This window comes from Acanthopagrus latus, chromosome 18 (genome assembly GCF_904848185.1).
Source record: "Acanthopagrus latus isolate v.2019 chromosome 18, fAcaLat1.1, whole genome shotgun sequence".
NCBI classification, from domain to species: Eukaryota; Metazoa; Chordata; class Actinopteri; order Spariformes; family Sparidae; genus Acanthopagrus; species Acanthopagrus latus.
In genome coordinates, this window is record NC_051056.1 from 30934225 (window position 1) to 30954408 (window position 20184).

General features: G+C 39.9%; 1 protein-coding gene across 4 annotated transcripts in view; it reads left to right on the forward strand.

Moving 5' to 3' along the window:
- The window catches only part of prom1a (prominin 1a), a 73129-nt gene that overhangs the window by 43147 nt on the left and 9798 nt on the right, over positions 1-20184 (forward strand). For all 4 annotated transcript variants that reach the window (XM_037076288.1, XM_037076285.1, XM_037076286.1 and 1 more), the window contains 14 exons: positions 5672-5792; positions 6385-6448; positions 6735-6824; positions 8998-9227; positions 9694-9768; positions 9975-10038; positions 10369-10528; positions 10884-11036; positions 11762-11885; positions 12489-12592; positions 13388-13472; positions 17310-17456; positions 18626-18697; positions 19326-19418. In XM_037076288.1, the coding sequence (XP_036932183.1) occupies positions 5672-5792; positions 6385-6448; positions 6735-6824; positions 8998-9227; positions 9694-9768; positions 9975-10038; positions 10369-10528; positions 10884-11036; positions 11762-11885; positions 12489-12592; positions 13388-13472; positions 17310-17456; positions 18626-18697; positions 19326-19418 (1582 nt within the window). The remainder of the gene's footprint in view (positions 1-5671; positions 5793-6384; positions 6449-6734; positions 6825-8997; positions 9228-9693; positions 9769-9974; positions 10039-10368; positions 10529-10883; positions 11037-11761; positions 11886-12488; positions 12593-13387; positions 13473-17309; positions 17457-18625; positions 18698-19325; positions 19419-20184) is intronic.

Consider the following 20184-nt stretch of genomic DNA (forward strand, 5'->3'; position numbering starts at 1 on the left):
TTACTGAGCAGAACTAATATGTTGAACCGTCGCCTGCCGCTCTCCTCCACATATTACAGGAGGCTTCAGGGTCGAGACTGATGAATTCAGTGATAAGATGCTCGCAGTTCATTTTGTTGAGCTTTAAGACTGAAGTGACACGACGGTCTTCAGAAGCTCTAATTGACTCTTATCTTTACTTTTAGAAAGTGAGACACACAGATCATTTTATAAAGAGGCAGTTACCTGCTTTACAAGTCCAGTCAGTCTAGTTTTTGGGGTGCATGTAGTTATTTTTCAGTTACGTCACTGCTCAGAAATGTATTTATGTTTTTGTCACGTGTGGCCATGGAAGGGTTGAATTCGACCAAATTCAGTGCAACCAGTGTAATAAATAACAATGCTTCCAGCAGTTAAATCAATTATTACACTGTTTCTTCTGCCTGGCTGAAATTACTTGTATTTTAGAGGACATTTTTTGTCTTTTGGCCCTTTTAGAGTTTTTAAAGCACTCCCATATTTCAGTGACCTTCTGTGGCTGTTTGCACAGCGCTGAGCCCTACAGGCTGTTTGGCTCAGAGTTTAGTATTCATATCATTCCAACTGTTTACTGTGGAATTAATGGTCTGTTGTCTCCCATCAAACTACTGCAGCCAGGCCTTAGATGAAACCGACAGCAACTCACACAGCATCCTTGTTATTAGGGAAACAAACACTGAGCAAAATAACACTGTCTTTACTGCGCTGTCACGCCGAGAGCAAAGGCCCAGCAGTCAGAAAGCTTATGTGTTCGATGTCTGGTTGAATTCTTTATAGGACACAATGGTGCACTGGGAAGCCAGGTTCAGCCTGTGACAACACAAACAGAACAGTGGATAAAAGGGATGTAACAACGGGGTAGTTGGAGGGAAAATAGCAGATAAATGGGATGAACACAAGCTAAGAGGCTTAAAAATAAAACAGTGGCTGAATTAAAGGTCCCGTGTGTCGGACAAGGGGGGATTTATTGTAGAAATGGAATATAATCCATAATTATGGTTTTCATTGTTATATTTAAACAATTGAGAATGAGCCTGTTAATGTCTACAGAGGGGGAGGATCCTCAGATCGTTACGTCTCTACAGCAGGATGGACAAACCAAACACAGGTGGCCACTGTGGCGCTCAGCTGCTTACAGTTTTCAATCTCACAGTTAGACGCGATTAAATCCTACAAACTGGACCTTTAAATACAACGAGGGCTTAAGTGAGTATGGCAGCCGACGGGACTTCATATGAGTGAAAGATGGTTGAATCTAGTAAACTCTGGGCCTCATGAGGTTAACAGTTCCAGTGTGTTCTAGCTGTGATCTCATTACATTACAAGATGTGTGACTGGTGAGTCCACTGATTTATTGTCCACATACATACAAACAAGCAGCTTTGTTGGAATCTATCTGCTTTCAAGTGTGAATATTATATAATGCAGCTCACTGAGGTCAGGCTGGGACAAAATGACTAAAAATACCAAACAATTTCCATGTTCAAAGATGTGAATCAAACGTTTTGGATTGGTGAATAATTTGTTGTATAATTATACATAATGCCTCATTTGATTTCATTGTCTACACTGTAGATCTAAAAATGACACAGCAATAAAAGCACTTCATGCAAAAATCTTAGCAATATTATTTGTTTAGAAATAATTACAATACAGACTATTATCATTTTCTTATGGAGAGATAAGATAATAGAGGTCCAGTTCCAGCAGTATGAAAGCAGGGAGGGGCTGAGAGGCGACTGCCCGGCCTCACAACTACAGTCACTCTGAATGGAGTCCATTGTTGGAGTCTGTGAAAGCTATGGAGCCACCAGACCATGTAACACTCACACCCCAGCCCCCAGTAGTGGCCTAGATACTGGGGCACTGCACTGTTTCCATGCTCTTCTTCTGCTGTTGTGGGGTTTCCACCCTGGGGGAGAGTTTCATGTGTCATTTGGCTTTCGCTCAGATGGGAATTACAGCCCTTTTACAAAATTGCTGTAGGTAAATCTTCTCCCTGCTGTGCTGGAATTGTCCCCTCTGGTCAAAAAGAGACACGCTATCAGCGAGCAGCCATACGGTCGTGCAGTCTGAGCAAGCGGGTCACTTTAGAAATGTGATGATGCAGCACAACAGCGCTCATTTCCACAAAGTGAGGTGTTGAATAGATGAAGGGCATTTTTTAGGCCTTGACCATTTTAAATGCTACCTGCAGTTTACTATGCAATATTTGTATATTTACATTATATCTATGTATTCAAGTGAGTATTGTGCCATAGTTGTTGCTCGAGTTTTGTGTAAGTAATCAGCCCAGAGAAAAGCAAAGCAAGGAAAAGAAACTCCTCAGCTTGTCAGTACCTGTAAGTTGGTGGCTCAATATGCATAAAATATTACTTTTATATTTTATGCATTTTAAGCCCGAACTTAACATCAGCTTCACTTAAATCTTCCCTCTGTTGGCATGCAGAATTAATGTTTCAGTGAGTTTTATGGCATTGCTAGTAAAAAGTTATTCAGCTGAATGGACCTGAATATTTCTTATTTTATGAAATATAAAGGATGTCATTAAAGTTTAGGTGAAATGAAGGTGGCAGTACCGGCAGACTGAGGCTGACACGTCTCCTGTCGCCTTGATTTAGATGTTGCAAGCCTCAGTGACAATTTGTGTTTTCTTACATAAAGTTCCTCAACAGCAGTGCTCATCTATTTTTTGTTATTCAGCTCCAGCATACCTTTCCTGTCATCACAAGTTTGTTTTATGTTTGATCATTTTGCATTCATACACAAATATGTATTTTTTTCTTCTTCTTTCTGTCTCCTGATTTCATTTCAGCGCTTCTTAAATAACAAATATAAACTTCTGACTAAACCAAACTGGAATCTAGTCAAGTCATATACTACACAGCTCGTTGGAAATCCCTCGCCATTTTTCTCAAAGGGTCTTTGTTTGGCTGCAGATTCCAGTGACCATGCTGGACACTGGCGGGTAGAGAGGGAGTGAGCGAGAGACAATGAAAAAGAGAGGGAGGTGGACACAGGGAGAGAGGGAACTGAGGGCAAAAGAGAGAGGAGCAGAAACAAGAAGAGAGTAGGTGCTATAGGAAAATGAGGATAAAGCATGAGCCTCGAGAGACAGAGTGGTGAGAGAAGGTTACAATAAGTCTGAGCAGGAGAGAGTGAGAAATAGAGGTGTGGCGAAAGAGACGTAGATGAAAAGAGACGAGCCGGAGCAGAAGACCTGAAGACAGAAGAGAGGAACGTATGAGCTCTGGTGATAAAGACAGACAGCAAGAGACAGACAGAGGGACGGTGTGTGTGTGTGTCTGTGTGTGTGTGTGTCTGTGTGTGTGAGAGAGACAGAGAGAGTTTGACAAAAGGCTTTTGTAGTGGAAGTGGCCATTTTGAGTGTTCTGCTGGTGGCCTCTGGCTCCCCTTCACTGTGTTCCAGCCTAGTTGTTTGGCCTAGTTTCTCATTAAGTCTTCACTTATACGATGACAGCATTTACTGTCGGCCTAAACACTATTTAAGGCAAACATCATCACAATTCCTTCAGCCGTGGTGCGGCTCGATGCCTCGCAGATGAAAGAGTGTCTCTCTCAGGGGCAGCACGCCACGCTGTTTGTTCCTCGGGGGTCTCACCAGTGATTATGCCTGTTTAAGCCTGTTAGCTACAAACTGCAAACACTTTTGATGTGTGCAAACCATTTTTGGACAAGTTCTGTTATGAAGGTCCTTCTTCTTCTTCTTCTTCTTCTTCTTCTTCTTCTTCTTCTTCTTCTTCTTCTTCTTCTTCTTCTTCTCTGAGATTATTAGCTACACCTTTACCTTTCTTTATGTACAATTTATTATTTTGTGACAACACTGTGGTCGGATTAGGTTTGGCTAATGTGTTTGTGACAGAAGCAGGTTAGCCAAACAGTGGTCTCTTACTGAGCAGTGGTCTCTCACTCAGCTGTAACCAGCTCCTACATGTGCCATCTCAAATGAACCTACATGTATTGTAGAACGGTTGACATGGCACAAATGAAATGAAAAATGTAATACTGTCAAGTGTTCTGGTGACTGAACATTTAATGGTTCCATCTTTTTTCTCTGTTTTATATAATTGTAAGATAAACACCTCGACTGCTGGACAACACTGCTCAGACAAAAGTCCAAATTAGTCAAAATATCAATAGAAACAATAACTGACAGAATAAGATAAACTTTCTCTACTTCAATCTACTTTGCATTTACTGCTGCTTATTCAGCACATCTGTTGGAACACTGACATTTATCTGGTATCATCTTCTGTGTGCTTCTTTTAACTAGTATTTCATATTTTGCACATTCAGTAGAAAAACAGAAAAAAAACCACATGATCCCTACTGTGACAAAATGTCTGCAGCATAACACAGGTTAGATTAGATTGGATTAACAGGATTATATCCACAAAGGGAGACTTCTAAAGCAGCAACTGCTGATCACAGGCCTGTGAAGATGAACACACACACACACACACACACACACACACACACACACACACCCTAATACATGATGAATGGAGAATAAGTTTTGCAAGTGCAGCAGTCACATACTTACACCAGGCTGTTGTACCTACAGAAGCTAACCCCCTGCCTCATTATACACTGAGTCACAACACCCTGATTCATCTCCATTGATCTAAACCTTCCCAGTAGCCTCTGACTCAGTCTTTTTGTTACTCCTCTCTGCGAGTCATCTTACATCATTCATAAAGCAGCTTACTCCACTACAAATGAGATTCACTGTGTTATACAACCACACTGTCAGAGTTTTGATGTTTCTCAGTCCTTCATACAGAAGTCGCCTGTCTGTTATCACACCACGCACCCCAGCGACGCTCATTTACATACATCCACGCAGCAATAAAAGCATACATGCACAAATGTAGATGTACAGTACTACTGTGAGGTGCTGAACTGAAAATTCATCTGGGACGAGAGTGAGTCATGAAAACGGCTTAATATTATGGGCCGTCTTTCCCTTGATGTTGCTTGAGCTAATTAAGCCTTGTACCAAGCTACTCAGGTCTGTTTGAAGTGTGCAAGAGACTCACTTTAATGGTCTGCTTCATGCACTTCTGTGTTTTCGCATTTAATTTGAATATGTTTACAACCCGGGGACCTCTGATTATACAGATAGAGCCTCGGAGCTTAACATGGATACACCTGCATTTTCTGCGAGGAGTTGGTTTCCAAATTACTTAGAAAATAAGATCTCCTCCTGAAATTAATCTCTTATTTAAAAATATCAGAAAATACTACAACCAACCACTCTTTAGCTTCCATCCCTCTGTATTCCACTCTATTAGAAATATGCCTGAGTGAGTAAATGTGAATTTTTATGCAATCAACAATTTAGATAGAGACAGACAGATGACTGTAATGTTGTTAGTCACACATTACTGTGATTACAAGAACGGTTGTGTTTAATGCTGGTTGTCAAAGAAATGAAGCTCATTCTACAGGTGAAACTGCACAAGTCAGTGTGGTGGTGCACACTGACCCCTACTGTCAACGACATGTCATCACCTTATTCTGCCAAACACACCTCAGGGTTCATGTGCCGACTGATGTGGGAGCAGCAGGGTCACTCGGAGGCACGTGGAGATGGAAAAGGTCACACTGTTTGTGTTTGTCATTCATTCAGGATCGGAGTGCTGTGTGCGTATGCTGCCAACCAGAACCTGAGCTCTCAGGTGAAGAACATACGGAGACTGGTCAACAGCAACATGAGGGACCTGCACACCTTCGCTAACGACACGCCGATGGTGAGACAGAGTTATTCTACGGAGCATGTAGATGGAGAATTCTGAGTCTGCTTCATGTCGCAGAAACAGAGACATGAAAACAGGCTGTCAGTACAAATTGTGTTCATTTATTTGTTGTTTGCAAATGCAAATTACATTCTACAGCTCTCCAGCTAATTTGATAATTTTGATAATAATAATAATAATAATAATAATAATAATAATAATAATAATAATAATAAATACCACCATCAACTGGACAGCAAGAAGCTGAAGGATAATATGGAAGTTCCTGACACATTTCACCTGCTGTTACAGGTAATGCATGATTGATGTCATGCTTCCAAGGTGGGAAAGAGAAAGAGAATCAGTTTCTCAGTCTTTGTGTGCATGACAGCTGAAAATGTGCTTTTTAAAACTCTCACTCAGTGAAAGTTCAGGGGCTCAGGCATCTTTCACTTTTATATCATGTTGTGCTGAAAAATAATGTGAGTCTGAAACTGTGCTACACGTCAGACTGCTCGTTGGTGTCTATGACAAGACTAATAAAATTATTTTCATCTGCTTCCCTTTCTAAGACTCTGCTGTGATCTCTTGTGTTTCCTGTTTGCAGCAAATTGATTACCTAATATCCCAATACGCCACAGCCAAGAACAAAGTCATCTATGACCTAGATAGTAAGTAGACCTCCTCTGTGCCTCTGATAGTGAATGAAGTGGACAGAAACGATTCAGTGTGTTCTTGCTCTTGGTCGTATATCATGCTTATTATCTGAATTTACTGTCTCTACTTTCTTTGACTTGTTTTCACAACAGATTTGTGACATAACTAGGTCTAGATAGCTCCAGCAGTGACTGTTACAGAGGATCCCTTGAGTATTCCTCCTGCTTTAGTACTGAAGGTGTATAATAAAGACAGGGACGACTGTAATCTTATTTTGGTCTGATGCTCCGCTCTCTACAGATATAGGTCCATTACTGGGTGGAAGGATACATGAACAGCTGGATAAGGAGGTCCGACCGGCCCTGGACAGAGTGCTCAACATGGCTGGAGGTACATTTGCATATTTTTAATTTCCTCTTCAGTTATGATATGATCATGTTCTTGTAGACTGCAAGCTTAATGTGACATATAGTATCCTGTCTTACTTGCAAAAGGATAAAACATCTGAACTTAAAAAAAGAAGAGGGATAATCTCATTCTCAGGTTCTCCCTCACTGGAGGTTTGCTGGAGAACCCTAGTAAAGGTTAAATCACTTGTTGTGGCTGAGATATTCTGCCACAAACAGTTTCTTAATCTAATTTTAATATTGGTCTTCAACATCAGTGCGTCACATAAAAGCTTGAACTTGTAATAATCCTTCCGAATCTTTTTTGAATCTCTATATTTTATGCTTTTTTATGAAGTGAAAATCGAGAGAGCCATCAAAGGTAACAGTAATTCCATAACTGGACAATGACCCACAACCCTTTGACCCCTGACCCTGTGAACTTTGACACCAGTGTTGCCCTGTTGATTTGTTCCCTTGTGATCCTTCTTGAGCATTTGGACTTTCTGAGTTAAGTTTTTGAACTACTGATTAATACTGTATATTAAAACTGCACTACACAAAGTCTGATTCTGGTGTCCACTAACGTCAGTTCATTTTCTGTGAGGAAGTTTACAATCCATGAATTATGTAAACTGACATCAGTTAAGTTTGTTTTACTGTGTAGTGCAGTTTTAAGCTAACTGCATCACTCGCTCTTGGACATGTCCCTTCTCACTGTGTTCCCCCAGCGTGAAGTGAGTATATGAAAGTGATTTGTGCCTGTGTGAAGTCTATTTTAACACTGTTACTGGAAGTTATGGTGCACTCCCACCCAAATGAACTATGAAAGCAATATTTCATTGACGTTATGCATCAAAACAAGCAGCTGTATATAGATGTCTGACTACAGAGAATATACACGCTTGTGACCATTGACAACTGTGAACGGAGTTTTGTGTTAATGTTTGTGTACTATTGTGCTCCTACTGGGGCTGAGCCGAGCAGTCAGTCCATCTCAGTCTCTGGTACAAACCAGATACTAAAGTAGATAATATCCTGTCTATCACATGTAAAACCTGTCTGACGACCAAGATTCATAATTTTTATATTAAAAAAACAACAAATTTTAAAAGCTACATATTTCACACCTCCCACGTTCCTCTCCTACACTCTGGTATCTTTTATTCCAATGCTAAGAATCACCAGTGTTTCTGCATTTGTTATCCTGATTAGTTTTCAGAGTCTGCCTCAGGCTACTGTGTGATTGTTAACTAACACTGGCTTCTGTCTTCTGATGAATTCAATTGGTGGGGAAAGAGACAGATACTAACAGCAACAACTTTTAATAGAAACTAACAAATTCACATTATTCATGGCATTCCTGTCTGGTTATTGTTTGTCAGGAAGCAATGCGGTCCAGTTTCAGATGCTGCTGATTCACACCAGCATCTGAACACGCCGCCGACACACATGAACTCCAGTATAATGTACTCGGCTCAGACCTGGTCCTTATAATGAGTGCAAACTTTGTGTCCTGTGTGAGTCTGGTGTTGTGCCCAATATTATATCGACTGTGTGCCAATTTGTCACACTTTGTCATTTTCATGGCTAAATGTTCAATACGTGATGGTACTATTCAATCATTTTACTGGTAAAACATAAGTTATTTGAGACTGTATATGCCCCAGAAATGCTGGCTTCATAACTGACAATAATATATTTTCCTGTTCTGGAAATAAGTATGCAATATGTATACAATTCCTGTCAGACCTATTTCATGAAATTTTGCAGGACACTAAAAGATTTAAAAGATTTAAAATTCTTTGAGTCATTTTGCAGCCAAGCGACACAGTCTGGGGCTCATGGGGGGGAAATAACATATTTCACAATTCAATTTGAGTTCAAATATGTAAGACAGCAAATGAGAAAATATTTTTTTTTCATTATAGCTGAATTGGTCCAACTGCATCAACAACTACTTGGCTCAGTTTAGTTATAGAAGAACAAAGTTAGCTTGCAGAGGAAACAACGGCATCTTTTTCTCTCCATTGCTTTTCAATTGTTTGCAGTGAAAATGATTTTAGGACACTCCTTTAATTCAATGAGCATTCTTCCTACACCTCCGGATTTTCCCCTCATACCACAACAGCAACCCACATCACTGTCAATCTTAACTACGGTCTCTTTCAATTCAGCCATGCGAGAAACCAAGGAGGCCCTGGAGAACGTCAGTGTGGGTCTGGAGGTCCTCAAGGAAGGAACAGGGAAACTCAACTTCAACCTGAGCCTGGTTCGGACCAGTATCAACCGCACCCTCAACGACCCGGGCTGTCACGACGAGGAGTCAGACGCCACCACTGCACAGCTGTGCCGAAACATCCGCCAGTCACTGTCTCAGCTGCAGATCAGCGCCAACTTCACACGGGTATAAACACACATTCTCATATGCAGAATTCATGCTACAGACACTAATGTTCATATATTCTTTTCACATGGGCAAAGTGAAAATGGCAGTTTTAGTCTTTTGGGAAATAATAATAAGTTTGAGCAGATGAAACAAGGTTTATGTCAGGGTTATGATCGGTCAACTAATATATTTTTGGTATCGGTTAAAAAATGCTAATAAGAGTTGAATCTCTGAAATAGTGTCCTGATCATGATTTGTTTCATTTACTCACTGCATGATGTTCTTAAAAAAGACCTGGTTTGGGATGACAGCCAAAAACCAACAGAGACAAAGTGTCATTGAAGAGTTGGGAATGACCTTTAAACATTACTGCATGATAATGAGGTCACTGAGTATTGATCAATTCTACCTGACTCAAGAGATGAGAATGGATCAATTATCACTGTGCATGTTTATCACCTTTTCTTGTCCGTTTATGTTTTAGCTACCAAAAGTGAACCCTCAGCTGGAAAATGTGAACGAGGTACTGAAAACGGACCTCAGTGCAATCGTCCAAAGGGTGAGCCTGGAACGAATATTCGTACATTCTTGCAACTGTCAGTCTGTAACGTCAATGCATCTCTGAGTTATTTAATGTGCTCAACATTTTGTCCAGTGTAATCAACACTCCTTCAGAGGCCAGACTGCCTTTGATTAACCAATTCAAAATCACCCTCATACAATAAATTAGAAATTGTTGTAAAACGTTGTGTCTTCCTCTCACAGGGCTTCTCCTCTCTGAACGACACACCACACATGGTCATAGAACAGACCAGAAGTGTTGTGGAGAGTAAGTGACATCATTCATTCCTGCTATGTGTCTTACTACACACATTGATTATATAAATCAACAGGATTTTCTCCATACGTCTCATTTCTTCCTTCAAAATCTGGTGGATTTTCAGTTTTATATCTGAAGTAAAATGTGTACAAATATTCCCAAATTTAATGTATAATAATATATACAGCATCTTTCAACTATGCAGTATAGTATGATATTATCCAATCAGAAACTGAGCAACATATTGAACATGATTCTGTGTTCGAGTTCTGACCTGGTGCATCTTTCCACACGTCGTGTATTGAGACTACTGGATTAACTGAGCGGCCTGTGTCTCAGCTGTTCAGGGTTTGGTGGACGGTATCGGCAATAACATCAGCAGCTTTTCCAAAGTGTTCCCTGTGCAGAGTTGCCTGTCCAACTTCACTATCTTCATTAGCCATGCCCATGCCAAGATTGAGGACCACTACCCTGAAATTGACCAAATGGACTTCTACAGGTATGCTGAACTGATATAAATAAAAAAAACACACACACACACACCTAGAAACTGTAAAAAGTGTAAATCCTGTAATGTGGCCACTACCTTACAAGCTACTGTATACGTAATGTGTGCTGTACAAGCTTGAATTAATATTTTGGCCTTTATGAAATATTCATGTTGCTTCTACATTAATTCAGGAGGAAACCCCAAGATGATATATCAGTTGTTTTAATAGCTTTGTATTACATTTTCTCTCGCTCCGCACTGAAACTCTCAGGCTGCGGTGGGGGATGTTATAGTCCTATCTGTGTTATTATCAGGCCACATTCAGTGGAAGCTCTCACCATTTAGTGTTGCTTGCTGCTTATAGGTGGATTGGCTGTATTGCTCTTTGCTGCATGGTGGTCCTGGTCCTGGCCTTCAACTACCTGGGCCTGCTGTGTGGCACCCTGGGATACGACAAGCACGCCTCACCTACAACCCGAGGCTGCATCTCCAATACGGGAGGAACGATGCTCATGGCGTGAGTCACCTGTGTACAGGCTCGGTCAGATAACGGCAGAAATCACTGGATGAACATGTGTTTTGTCACAGTTAAGAATTTTTGATATGCTAAAATATATATGGCAGTAATGACGGTATAAGTAAATCCATGTCATAGCAAAGCTTGACACTGGTGAAAGTGATGAAACCAGGAAAATACAGGTGTCTCATAAAAAGAATATCTATAAATTATATATTCACACAAGAAGATGAAAAAAGTATTTCAGATAGGAACATTAGGGGCTTCAGACAGCAGGCAACAAACTCATTAAGTTTATTTATCAAGTATTTTATCAAAAGTTTATGTGAAATATTTGTGACCATCCTCGATTATTTTTCAGACTTTTTTGTATTATGTTAATGTGAGATTAATATCCATGTTAAACTCAGTGTAACAACTACTGCTCCTTTTACCATTTCACTTCCTCCAGTACCATCTCTACATCGCATAATACTGCTACACCTTCATACGTAATGGTGTGTGTGTGTGTGTGTGTGTGTGTGTGTGTGTGTGTGTGTGTGTGTGTGTGTGTGTGTATGTATGTATGTATGTATGTATGTATGTATGTATGTATATATGTATATATATATATATATATATATATATATATATATATATATATATATATATATATATATATATATATATATATATATATATATATATATATATATATATATATATATATCTATCTATCTCCACAGTGGCGTTGGATTCAGCTTCATCTTCTCCTGGGTGCTGATGGGATTGGTGACCATCATCTTTCTGGTTGGAGGAAACATGGAGAAACTAATCTGTGAACCCTTCCACAGCACAGAAATATTCAAGGCAAGTCACAACTCCACCCAGAAATTATACAGTGACCAAATTCCCCTAAAAATTACATCTCAACAGAACATGTTTTTTGATTATATATAAAAAGAGTACCTTGGACTGTATGGACTTCAATCTACAGTGTTCAGATCTATAAACCACTGAGCATATCTGTCAGAATCAAAGTTAACAGCATCAGGTCAGTGTCTCTTGGTCAGGATCAGGAGAGCAGCAGCTGCTCCCAGGTGTGGGCGGCATGTTGTTGTTTGTTATGTGTCAGAATCTTGCAGCTATATGTTAAGAGTATTACATGGAATATATTGACATGTAGACATTTATGGAATCATTTAGTGAACATAAATGCATCTGACAGCACCTCAGTTTGCTCTTACACAGATATACCTTCAGCAGGGATATGAAGGGCGAGTATTTTTTTCCCATAGGAAAAAAGCCTAATGCTCTGTTCGGGTCCGTGGGCTGGTATTGAATTACTGTGGTCTTAAATTACATTCTGCTCGGCAGAATTGGAGCCAGGTTTATTTAATTTACTGACTGACTTTTGTTTTCCTATAAGAACGATCGATAATATGTCCTCTCTCTGGTTTTGTGATTTGCCAGGTTGTGGACACCCCGTACCTGGTCAACCCGGAGTGGAAGAACTTCATCCCTGGCTACATGTACAACGACTCCGACCTGGAGCTGACAGCAGAGAGCTTGTACAGGCAAGGCAAACTCATGTTTATGTATTTAGGTGTATTTAGTGTTTTGTCTGCCACCTTTGAGAGGCAATGCTTTAGTGATGATCGCTCTCCTCACAGCCTACTCCACATCTGTCTCCTGTGCATTTTGTATTTACATTTGGTTAGATGGATTTTGCAGCAAGACAAGCCATTTATTCAGTTACAGGCTGAAGAATTACAGGCTGATGCAGTTTTTGACGTTTTGCTTCAGTTTTTGCTTCGTCGGGTCAGGCATCAATCATGCAACTGAATATTTTATTTCAAATGATGAAGATGCAAATGAGAGAAACAGAGATACTATTAACCCTGAGAAGCTCATTAGCATCATTTTTCTAGGCTATCTGTGCTGCTTTTCTTCAGCCTGTTTCTCTGTGATTACATCATCTTTCATCATCTCTCCCCACTGAGAAGCTGCATACCCTCAGTTACTGGGATGACAGACCCGCAGTCATTATATGTCCAAATAGAGCAATGTTGCTTTAACAAGTCTTGGCCCATTAAAAAGCAAGCAGTGCTAATACTGTGTACATTATGTAAGTCTGTATGGCATGTGGCTGCCCAACTGTTATCATGGAACATGTCTTTGACATGTTGGCAAACATACCACTGATTTTCTTTTTCTATTAGTGCGTCATGTACTTCCAGTCAACTTCACATGGTGGCAGCAAATATTTTCACTCTGAAACTTTTGAAGTTGACATTTCCTCTCTCTCTCTCTCCCTCTCTCTGTCTCTGTTATACCTGTCTGTATCTGTTTGTATGCATGTCTTTTTTTAGCACTTGCAAAGAGAACAAAGGCATCTACTCGGCCATGCGTCTGGACAAAGTCTTCAACATCTCCTCCTACCTGAACACGACAGTGGTCAGTAAACTCAAATCACAATAGAAGCATTTTGAAAACTGTTTTTGACTTATTCCTTTACCATTAGTGGAACCTAGGAAGTAGAGAGACAGATGTTTTGCTTTTGTTTTGCTGTTTCACTTTAAATACTGCTCGCCAAAATGTTAACATTCATTATCCTGTCTATGTTTAAAACACATGAATGATTAAGATTGGACATGGTGCTACAACTGATCACAAATGATTTTGTTATTAATGTGATTAAAATAAGCACAACTGAGCTCTGTATGGAACTTTAACCCTGTGTTCTAGAAATGCACATGCTTGATTTTATGCTGTAGAAGTGATCTTCACAAAATGTTCTTAGGAGCATTTAATATACAATAAACCAATGCACTACAATCTTAAACAAGGGCTAAACTTTATATATGACGCAAACTGGATATGAGGCCTAAAGGCCAACAGTGATGGAGTGTCAACAAATCTCCATGCTTGGCTGCAAAAGTGTGTGCCGACAGACGGCCTGAGCCCTTACAGTACCACAGAGTCTGCCTGAGGCAACACACAGATATACGTTTATATTTCTTTCTGACCCTCAGCCACTTCTGCCTGCATGCCTAACACATTCAGTGCTTTACTGCCAGTTGGCTAGATTGTCTTGGCTCATTGGAGCCAACAGCTGATATCTCCCACGCCCTGTCTAGTTCTGCACATTGGTCATTTGTCTTCATTTAACGCCTGCAAATGTTTCAAGTTTACCCAAAGTATAACACTCTGCCCGACAGCACGTTAGCAGGACAGATCAGGGGTCAGTTATTGCATCACTTTTACAGGCTTCAGCACAGAATGGCGCTCTCTTGAAACATTATGTAAAACAGACTGTTTGTTGGAGCTCTTCAGGTTGCAAACAACTGTCTCCTTCTTAATCTGAGTAAAGCCTTTTTATTCTAACGATCAAATAACATTGACATAATTCATAAATCACGACTGATGGTTTTCACATGACTTCTCTTATGCTGGTCACATGGTGTTTCAGGTGATGACGTAGTGTTTCAGGTGATGATGGTTCTGTAGTGTAACATTTCATAAAATCTAAATTAGACCAACGTAGCATCTTTTCATCTTTGGGTTTCAGGGACCCTCTGATTTACCAGCACTAGGACCTGTGCACACATCATCTGCTCCATCACTACAAACTGTTTAAACACATACTGAACGTCAGCTAACGCTACTTACAAGCAGAGTAGCTCGTCTGTAAGTTTGTCGAGGGGTTTAAACATCCTTTAGCTAATTTCTGTTGTAGTCATCAGACAGTATCCGTTCTAAGTGTTGTCTCTACTAAACTGGAAACATCACCTACGAGGTAATATCAGATATATTACATGAAAACGGACCTGAGCTGCTCCTGAGAAAACGTTCCGCATTCACCTGATGTGTTGTCGTCACTTCCTGCTTGCGTCAAAATCCAACTGAACGTGCAGACACGCGCTGCGCTGTTTCCACGGCAACACGGACATTTTGGAGCTCCGCTAGCTTGAACCACAGACATATATAGATGTTTATATTTCTATATACATGTTTGTATGTTATTCCACCGTCACCGTCACATTATATTAACGACGTAAACACCGTTAATCCAGATTCACTCACCACAACCGATGAGCGCGTTCTGACGCAGTGCTTACAGCTGATTGGTTGAGCTATCCAGCAGAGCGAGGCCATTGGTTGTGGTTCTCCAATCAGATTCGTTGCAGTTGTTACATTCGACGCTATCTGGCTTTTGGCGCACAAGTAACCAGCTATTAGCAACAATAATGACATTATTAAACCCTGACAGTACATTAGATCATAAATAAGCCTTACTGTATTTACACCATGGCTCAGAACCACTGTGGCGTGCGGTATGTATGATTCTGTGTGTGATAGGATCGTTCAGCAAGGACACTCTTGTTGTCCAATAGTTTTGTGTTATTCTTCGGCAGTAGCTAGTTGCTAGCCAGGCTACTGCTAACAGCTTGTTCATTTTAGCAACTGATTTTGGCCTGTTGGCTTATTAAATGAAGACACTCCTCTACACCTGTAAATGATGCCAATATGCTAATATTAATTTAACTAGAATCTTGTTCATTCATAATGAGCTCAGTTTCCAGATTCATCATTTGAAAAAAAAAAAAAAAAAGCTGATTTAGATTTGTGATTGAGTTGTTGTTTTTGAATCATACTCAAGCATCATAGCTGACAGCAGGGGTCTCAGACTCGGATAATGTTGGGTCCAGTGTTGGTATTGTGATCTGGTAAGAGGGTCACTGCAACTCACAAGTACTACAAGGAAGAGCAATGTAGTGGTTTATTTTATTTCCATTGTTATCAATGATATAAAAATGCATCCAGCTGTTTGTATATATTTTTATATAATACATTTTTAACAGTTAGTGCAGAACTTTCCCCCCTACTCTGAAATTGTATTTCATTTCTTGACAGACACCTGGCATCACTTTAATGATGAGTAATTTACTTACACCTTAAACTAGATTGTTTTGTTATTCTATGAAAAGTGGATTATATTGTATTTTTGACATTAGGTCATTGGCTGGATCGGGGGGCATACGTGTCCTGGGAACCAGCAGTTTAATGGAGTATATAGTAAAGTGTTCCAAACACTTACTGGCTTTATTTAAAACAATTCCTTTGAAAGATTGTTTGAGCAGACCTCAGGACCTCATGTATACTCAGTAGAAAAGCTTAATAGGCTGAACAGTTTTTAGTCTTCGGGGAAATCCAAGCCACTCACATACAGTGTCAGTACCATGTCATCTTGGGACAAACAACTTTCCTGCCAACATTTTTGTTGTTTCCTCTTTATGTCTCCACAATAAAGCGTATGTTTTTGGTTTTGGTGGTGAAATTGCATACTACTATTCAAGACATCCTTTTTGAAACTCATATTTATAAACAAAGGCCGCGTCTCCCTGGTTTTGGTTTTCAGACCAGAAGAAAAAATAAATCCTAATGAACAATAATCCATTTCTTTGCAGTAATTGAATACTTATAGTCACTGTAGAGATCTTGCTTCTATTGATGTCTGGCTAGTAATAGCACTGTATTACTCTATCTTGGTCTCAGAACTAGTTGGTGAGGTTTTGCATGAAAATAAGTTCATTCAATGAAAGTTTATTCGTAAAGCACCTTTCGACTGCAGAGCAGCACAATTTGTGTTGCGTTAGACGTGAAATCCATTAAAATGTGATATACAGGAAACCAAAGTACTAAAGAAAAGTGTTCTGGGTTCTTCAGAAATGCATTAACAGTGACTTGCATTTACATTAGAAAAAAAATAATTACCAAGCACAAACAGCATAAAGAAAAACTATTTGAGTGGGACCTGTGTGTGTGTGAGTGTGTATGTCTCTGTGAGTGACTGTGGGGGTGGGAGGGTTGGGTTCTTTTAATTTTCCTCTCTTGATTTTATTTTGCTGTTTCTCATGCTTTTGCTGTGAGATACCTTTTCTGTATGAAAAGCACCATATAAATAAAGATTGCTTTGATTTGATTTGACAGTTGGACTTCCATTCAAACCACATTTTTAAGACTTACTTAAGTGCCAACATTTGTTTTGGATTTCTTTGGCCTTTCATTATGTTAACAACATTTCTGTACAGTAATTCTCTGTTTCTGCTATACACAGGCTTGAACTGTGACCAACTAAGCACTTCTAACAGGCACACACAGAGAAATGCAGCCATCAGTACCTAATAGTGATAAAGTTACCTTTAATATTTGAATCAACAATCAAGCTGTTATTTTTTACCTCCAGGCCGTATTGAACGTAATGCTGTACCTTTTTCTGTGTGTTTCCAGCTCACGAAGGACGTGGTGGGTCAGCTGGACAGTGTTAAGATCGACCTGAGGGGAATAATCCTGTTAGAGGCAGAGGGGAAGCAGAACCTCCTGGACTTCTCTGAAGCAGGGTTGTCAGAAATCAACTATGCAGACTACCTGGAAGAGGTGACAAAAGCTCAAAAAGGATATGCAAAAAATGTGCATGAATGATAGGAAACTTAAAGTTATACACATAAAATCAGAATCAAAGAAATTGAACTGAAAACATGCATTAAACACAAGAACAGTAAATATGATCTAACTGTTGATCTTTGTGATATTTTATTGCAAACTGAATCAGCTAATTTGCATTAGGAGGCTTCATGACATCAGTTAGTTGGTATTCGCTCTATTGATATCAGATCAGTGTAAATATTGATAATAGATTATTCTATACGTATAGTAATATTACTGTATTACAGTTGTGCTTTAATGGTATGTTACCAGAAATAGCTTGGTCCTTAAGGCTCAGCTAATCAGCCTCCACCCTGGCTGTCAGTTAACATACAGCAGGCAGCCGTGCCATACTTAATGAGAGCTGCAACGTGACACAGTACACTGGGTTCTGCTGAAGACCACTGAAGCTCGATTATCCAAAAGGATTCCTGCCAAGGCAAAGAGTGTGTAGGAACAAGCCAGGACTTGGCATTCCCTGTCTTCTCTAACACTGGCTGTCAGGTTCATTTAGATTTATGTCCTGAGAGAGAAAAGGAAAGAGAGAGCGCGAAAAGCTTTAAGGACTCCGTCGAACCAGTTTTTTTTGGAAAGTTTTTCACAAACTTTCCAAAAGTCAGAATAAGTTATTTTACATCAACAAGCATTGCTAGGCAATTTTATGTACTTAAGACAGTAACAGTAGTATGGCCAGATTACTTTGTTGTTCAGTCATCATTTCAAAACCCAAAGACTCTCTCAGACAGCACCCACAAAACTTAATTAAAAAATGCATAAATTAAAGAAAAGTTTCTAACCACTATGTTTAATTGAATAAATTGAGATTAGCAGCTAATAGGATCAATTTGATCTTGGACATCAATGAAGTGAGCTCTACTTGGTATTACAGAAAGGTGAAAGGGGAGTTATGTTTCTTATCTAGATAATAAATAATTACTTCTCACAACATTTAAGTTGTTGAGGATCTGAACATCTCCTCCTTCAGAAAATGCTGCATTGCTGATCAGTATTCTTTACTCTTATAGTTGTTCCAAGCCGCAGCACACAACTTTCTAATGATGTAGCTTAAACATTACTACTTAGAGAATAATATTTACTATGTTCCTCCTGCCTATCGTCAGGTCAACAAAGGAGTCACTGTGATGGATCTGCTCTCATTTGCCAGAGAGCTGGAGGCCCAGACAGACCTCATGGTAAGAACACCTTGGTGCCACTTAGGCTGATATAAAAACATCAACTCAAGTTAATCAGATTATGTGTCTGAAAACTAAAGCAACAGTGTGAAACTGCCTGTGTGTTTACATGCCATGTGGGAGCACTTTGGTGGACTTCAGTGTTCTTTATCTCCGAGCTCTGTCTAATTGAGACTCTGGGTCTCTGGGAGCAGTCTGACTCTGCCGTTCCTTCAGATGGTTTCAGGATAGCAGAACGCATTTATTCACCTGTAAAAACTGTGCGAAAAGCAAGGTGCTTGTGGTTAGTTGTATTTCAAGTAGGAACCTATTAAAGAAAGATGTTATAGCATCAAGTTATGGTGCTACATGAGGCCTTACTCATAATTAGGAACAATTTTCCCATGAAGTGCATATTTTTGTGCACCTGATACTGACTGTATTCCTCTAATAATAGAGGAATGCTGAATAATTTGACTGTTGGACGCACAGGAAATAGAAATATCTTCATTGGCCAGCAATGAAACACACTTATCTCATGGACTCTGCTCTGATGATCTTTTTGTAGTTTATGAGTTAAAAGATCCTTTCAGTGTTTTGACAAATGATATTTCACCAAAAGTCCTTTGTTTCACTTTGTGTGTTTCAGCCCAGAGGGGCTCTGCAGACCGCTCTGAAAGGCCACATCGGCACTCTGCGGCAGATCCACAGTCAACAGATCATCCCCATGGAGCAGGCCATGGTAATGACTGTGTGTCTCTGTTTTCTGTTCTGATAATCATGCTGGCTGACCTTTTTGGTTGAAGAGGTGAACTGACATGACATCAAGATTAAAATATTCACAACAGAGGGTAAGGGCTGGGGTTAGTCGAACCCTAACCCTAGGCTTGTGCTTTACACAAAGTTTTCAATTTGTTCATTTTTACCACATAATATTTGTCCATTCTCAGTTGTACAGAAGCCCAGCATAGAAGTGGCATGCACCAATTTTCTCAGCCACAGAGGCCTCAAAAGACCAGAGTGCACTGCAGCCACAGGGCATGTTGTGTTCTGGCCAACAGATGCATGTTGTTGTAAAAAAAATCCTAGCTCTTTTGCTCGAAGTGCAGGCAGATGCAGTACACCCTCATCTGGTCTTCGCTGGGGGGCTGGCTGAACACACTCTGGCAAATTTGGGAATTTGGGAAGATGAATAACTTCATTAGCAGAAGCAGACTGAGGGAAATGTAAGAAACGACCAGAACAAAGTATCCAAAAGTTGATTTTCCCTGATGAACGGAGTGGAGCAGCTTATGAGACAGATTCCTTCAGCAGTTAGTAGAGACCAAAAACGGAGCTAAAGGAAAGTGACCATTGGATTTGCATTCATAACTTAGCTGCATGACTGTAAATGAATGATAATGTTGATTTGTGTGCTTAATGTTGCCTGTAAATAAGCAACTGGTAACACTTTGTAAATGTGATGTTGGGCTCATTGCTGCTCATTGCCAAAAAAAAAAGCAGGTTCA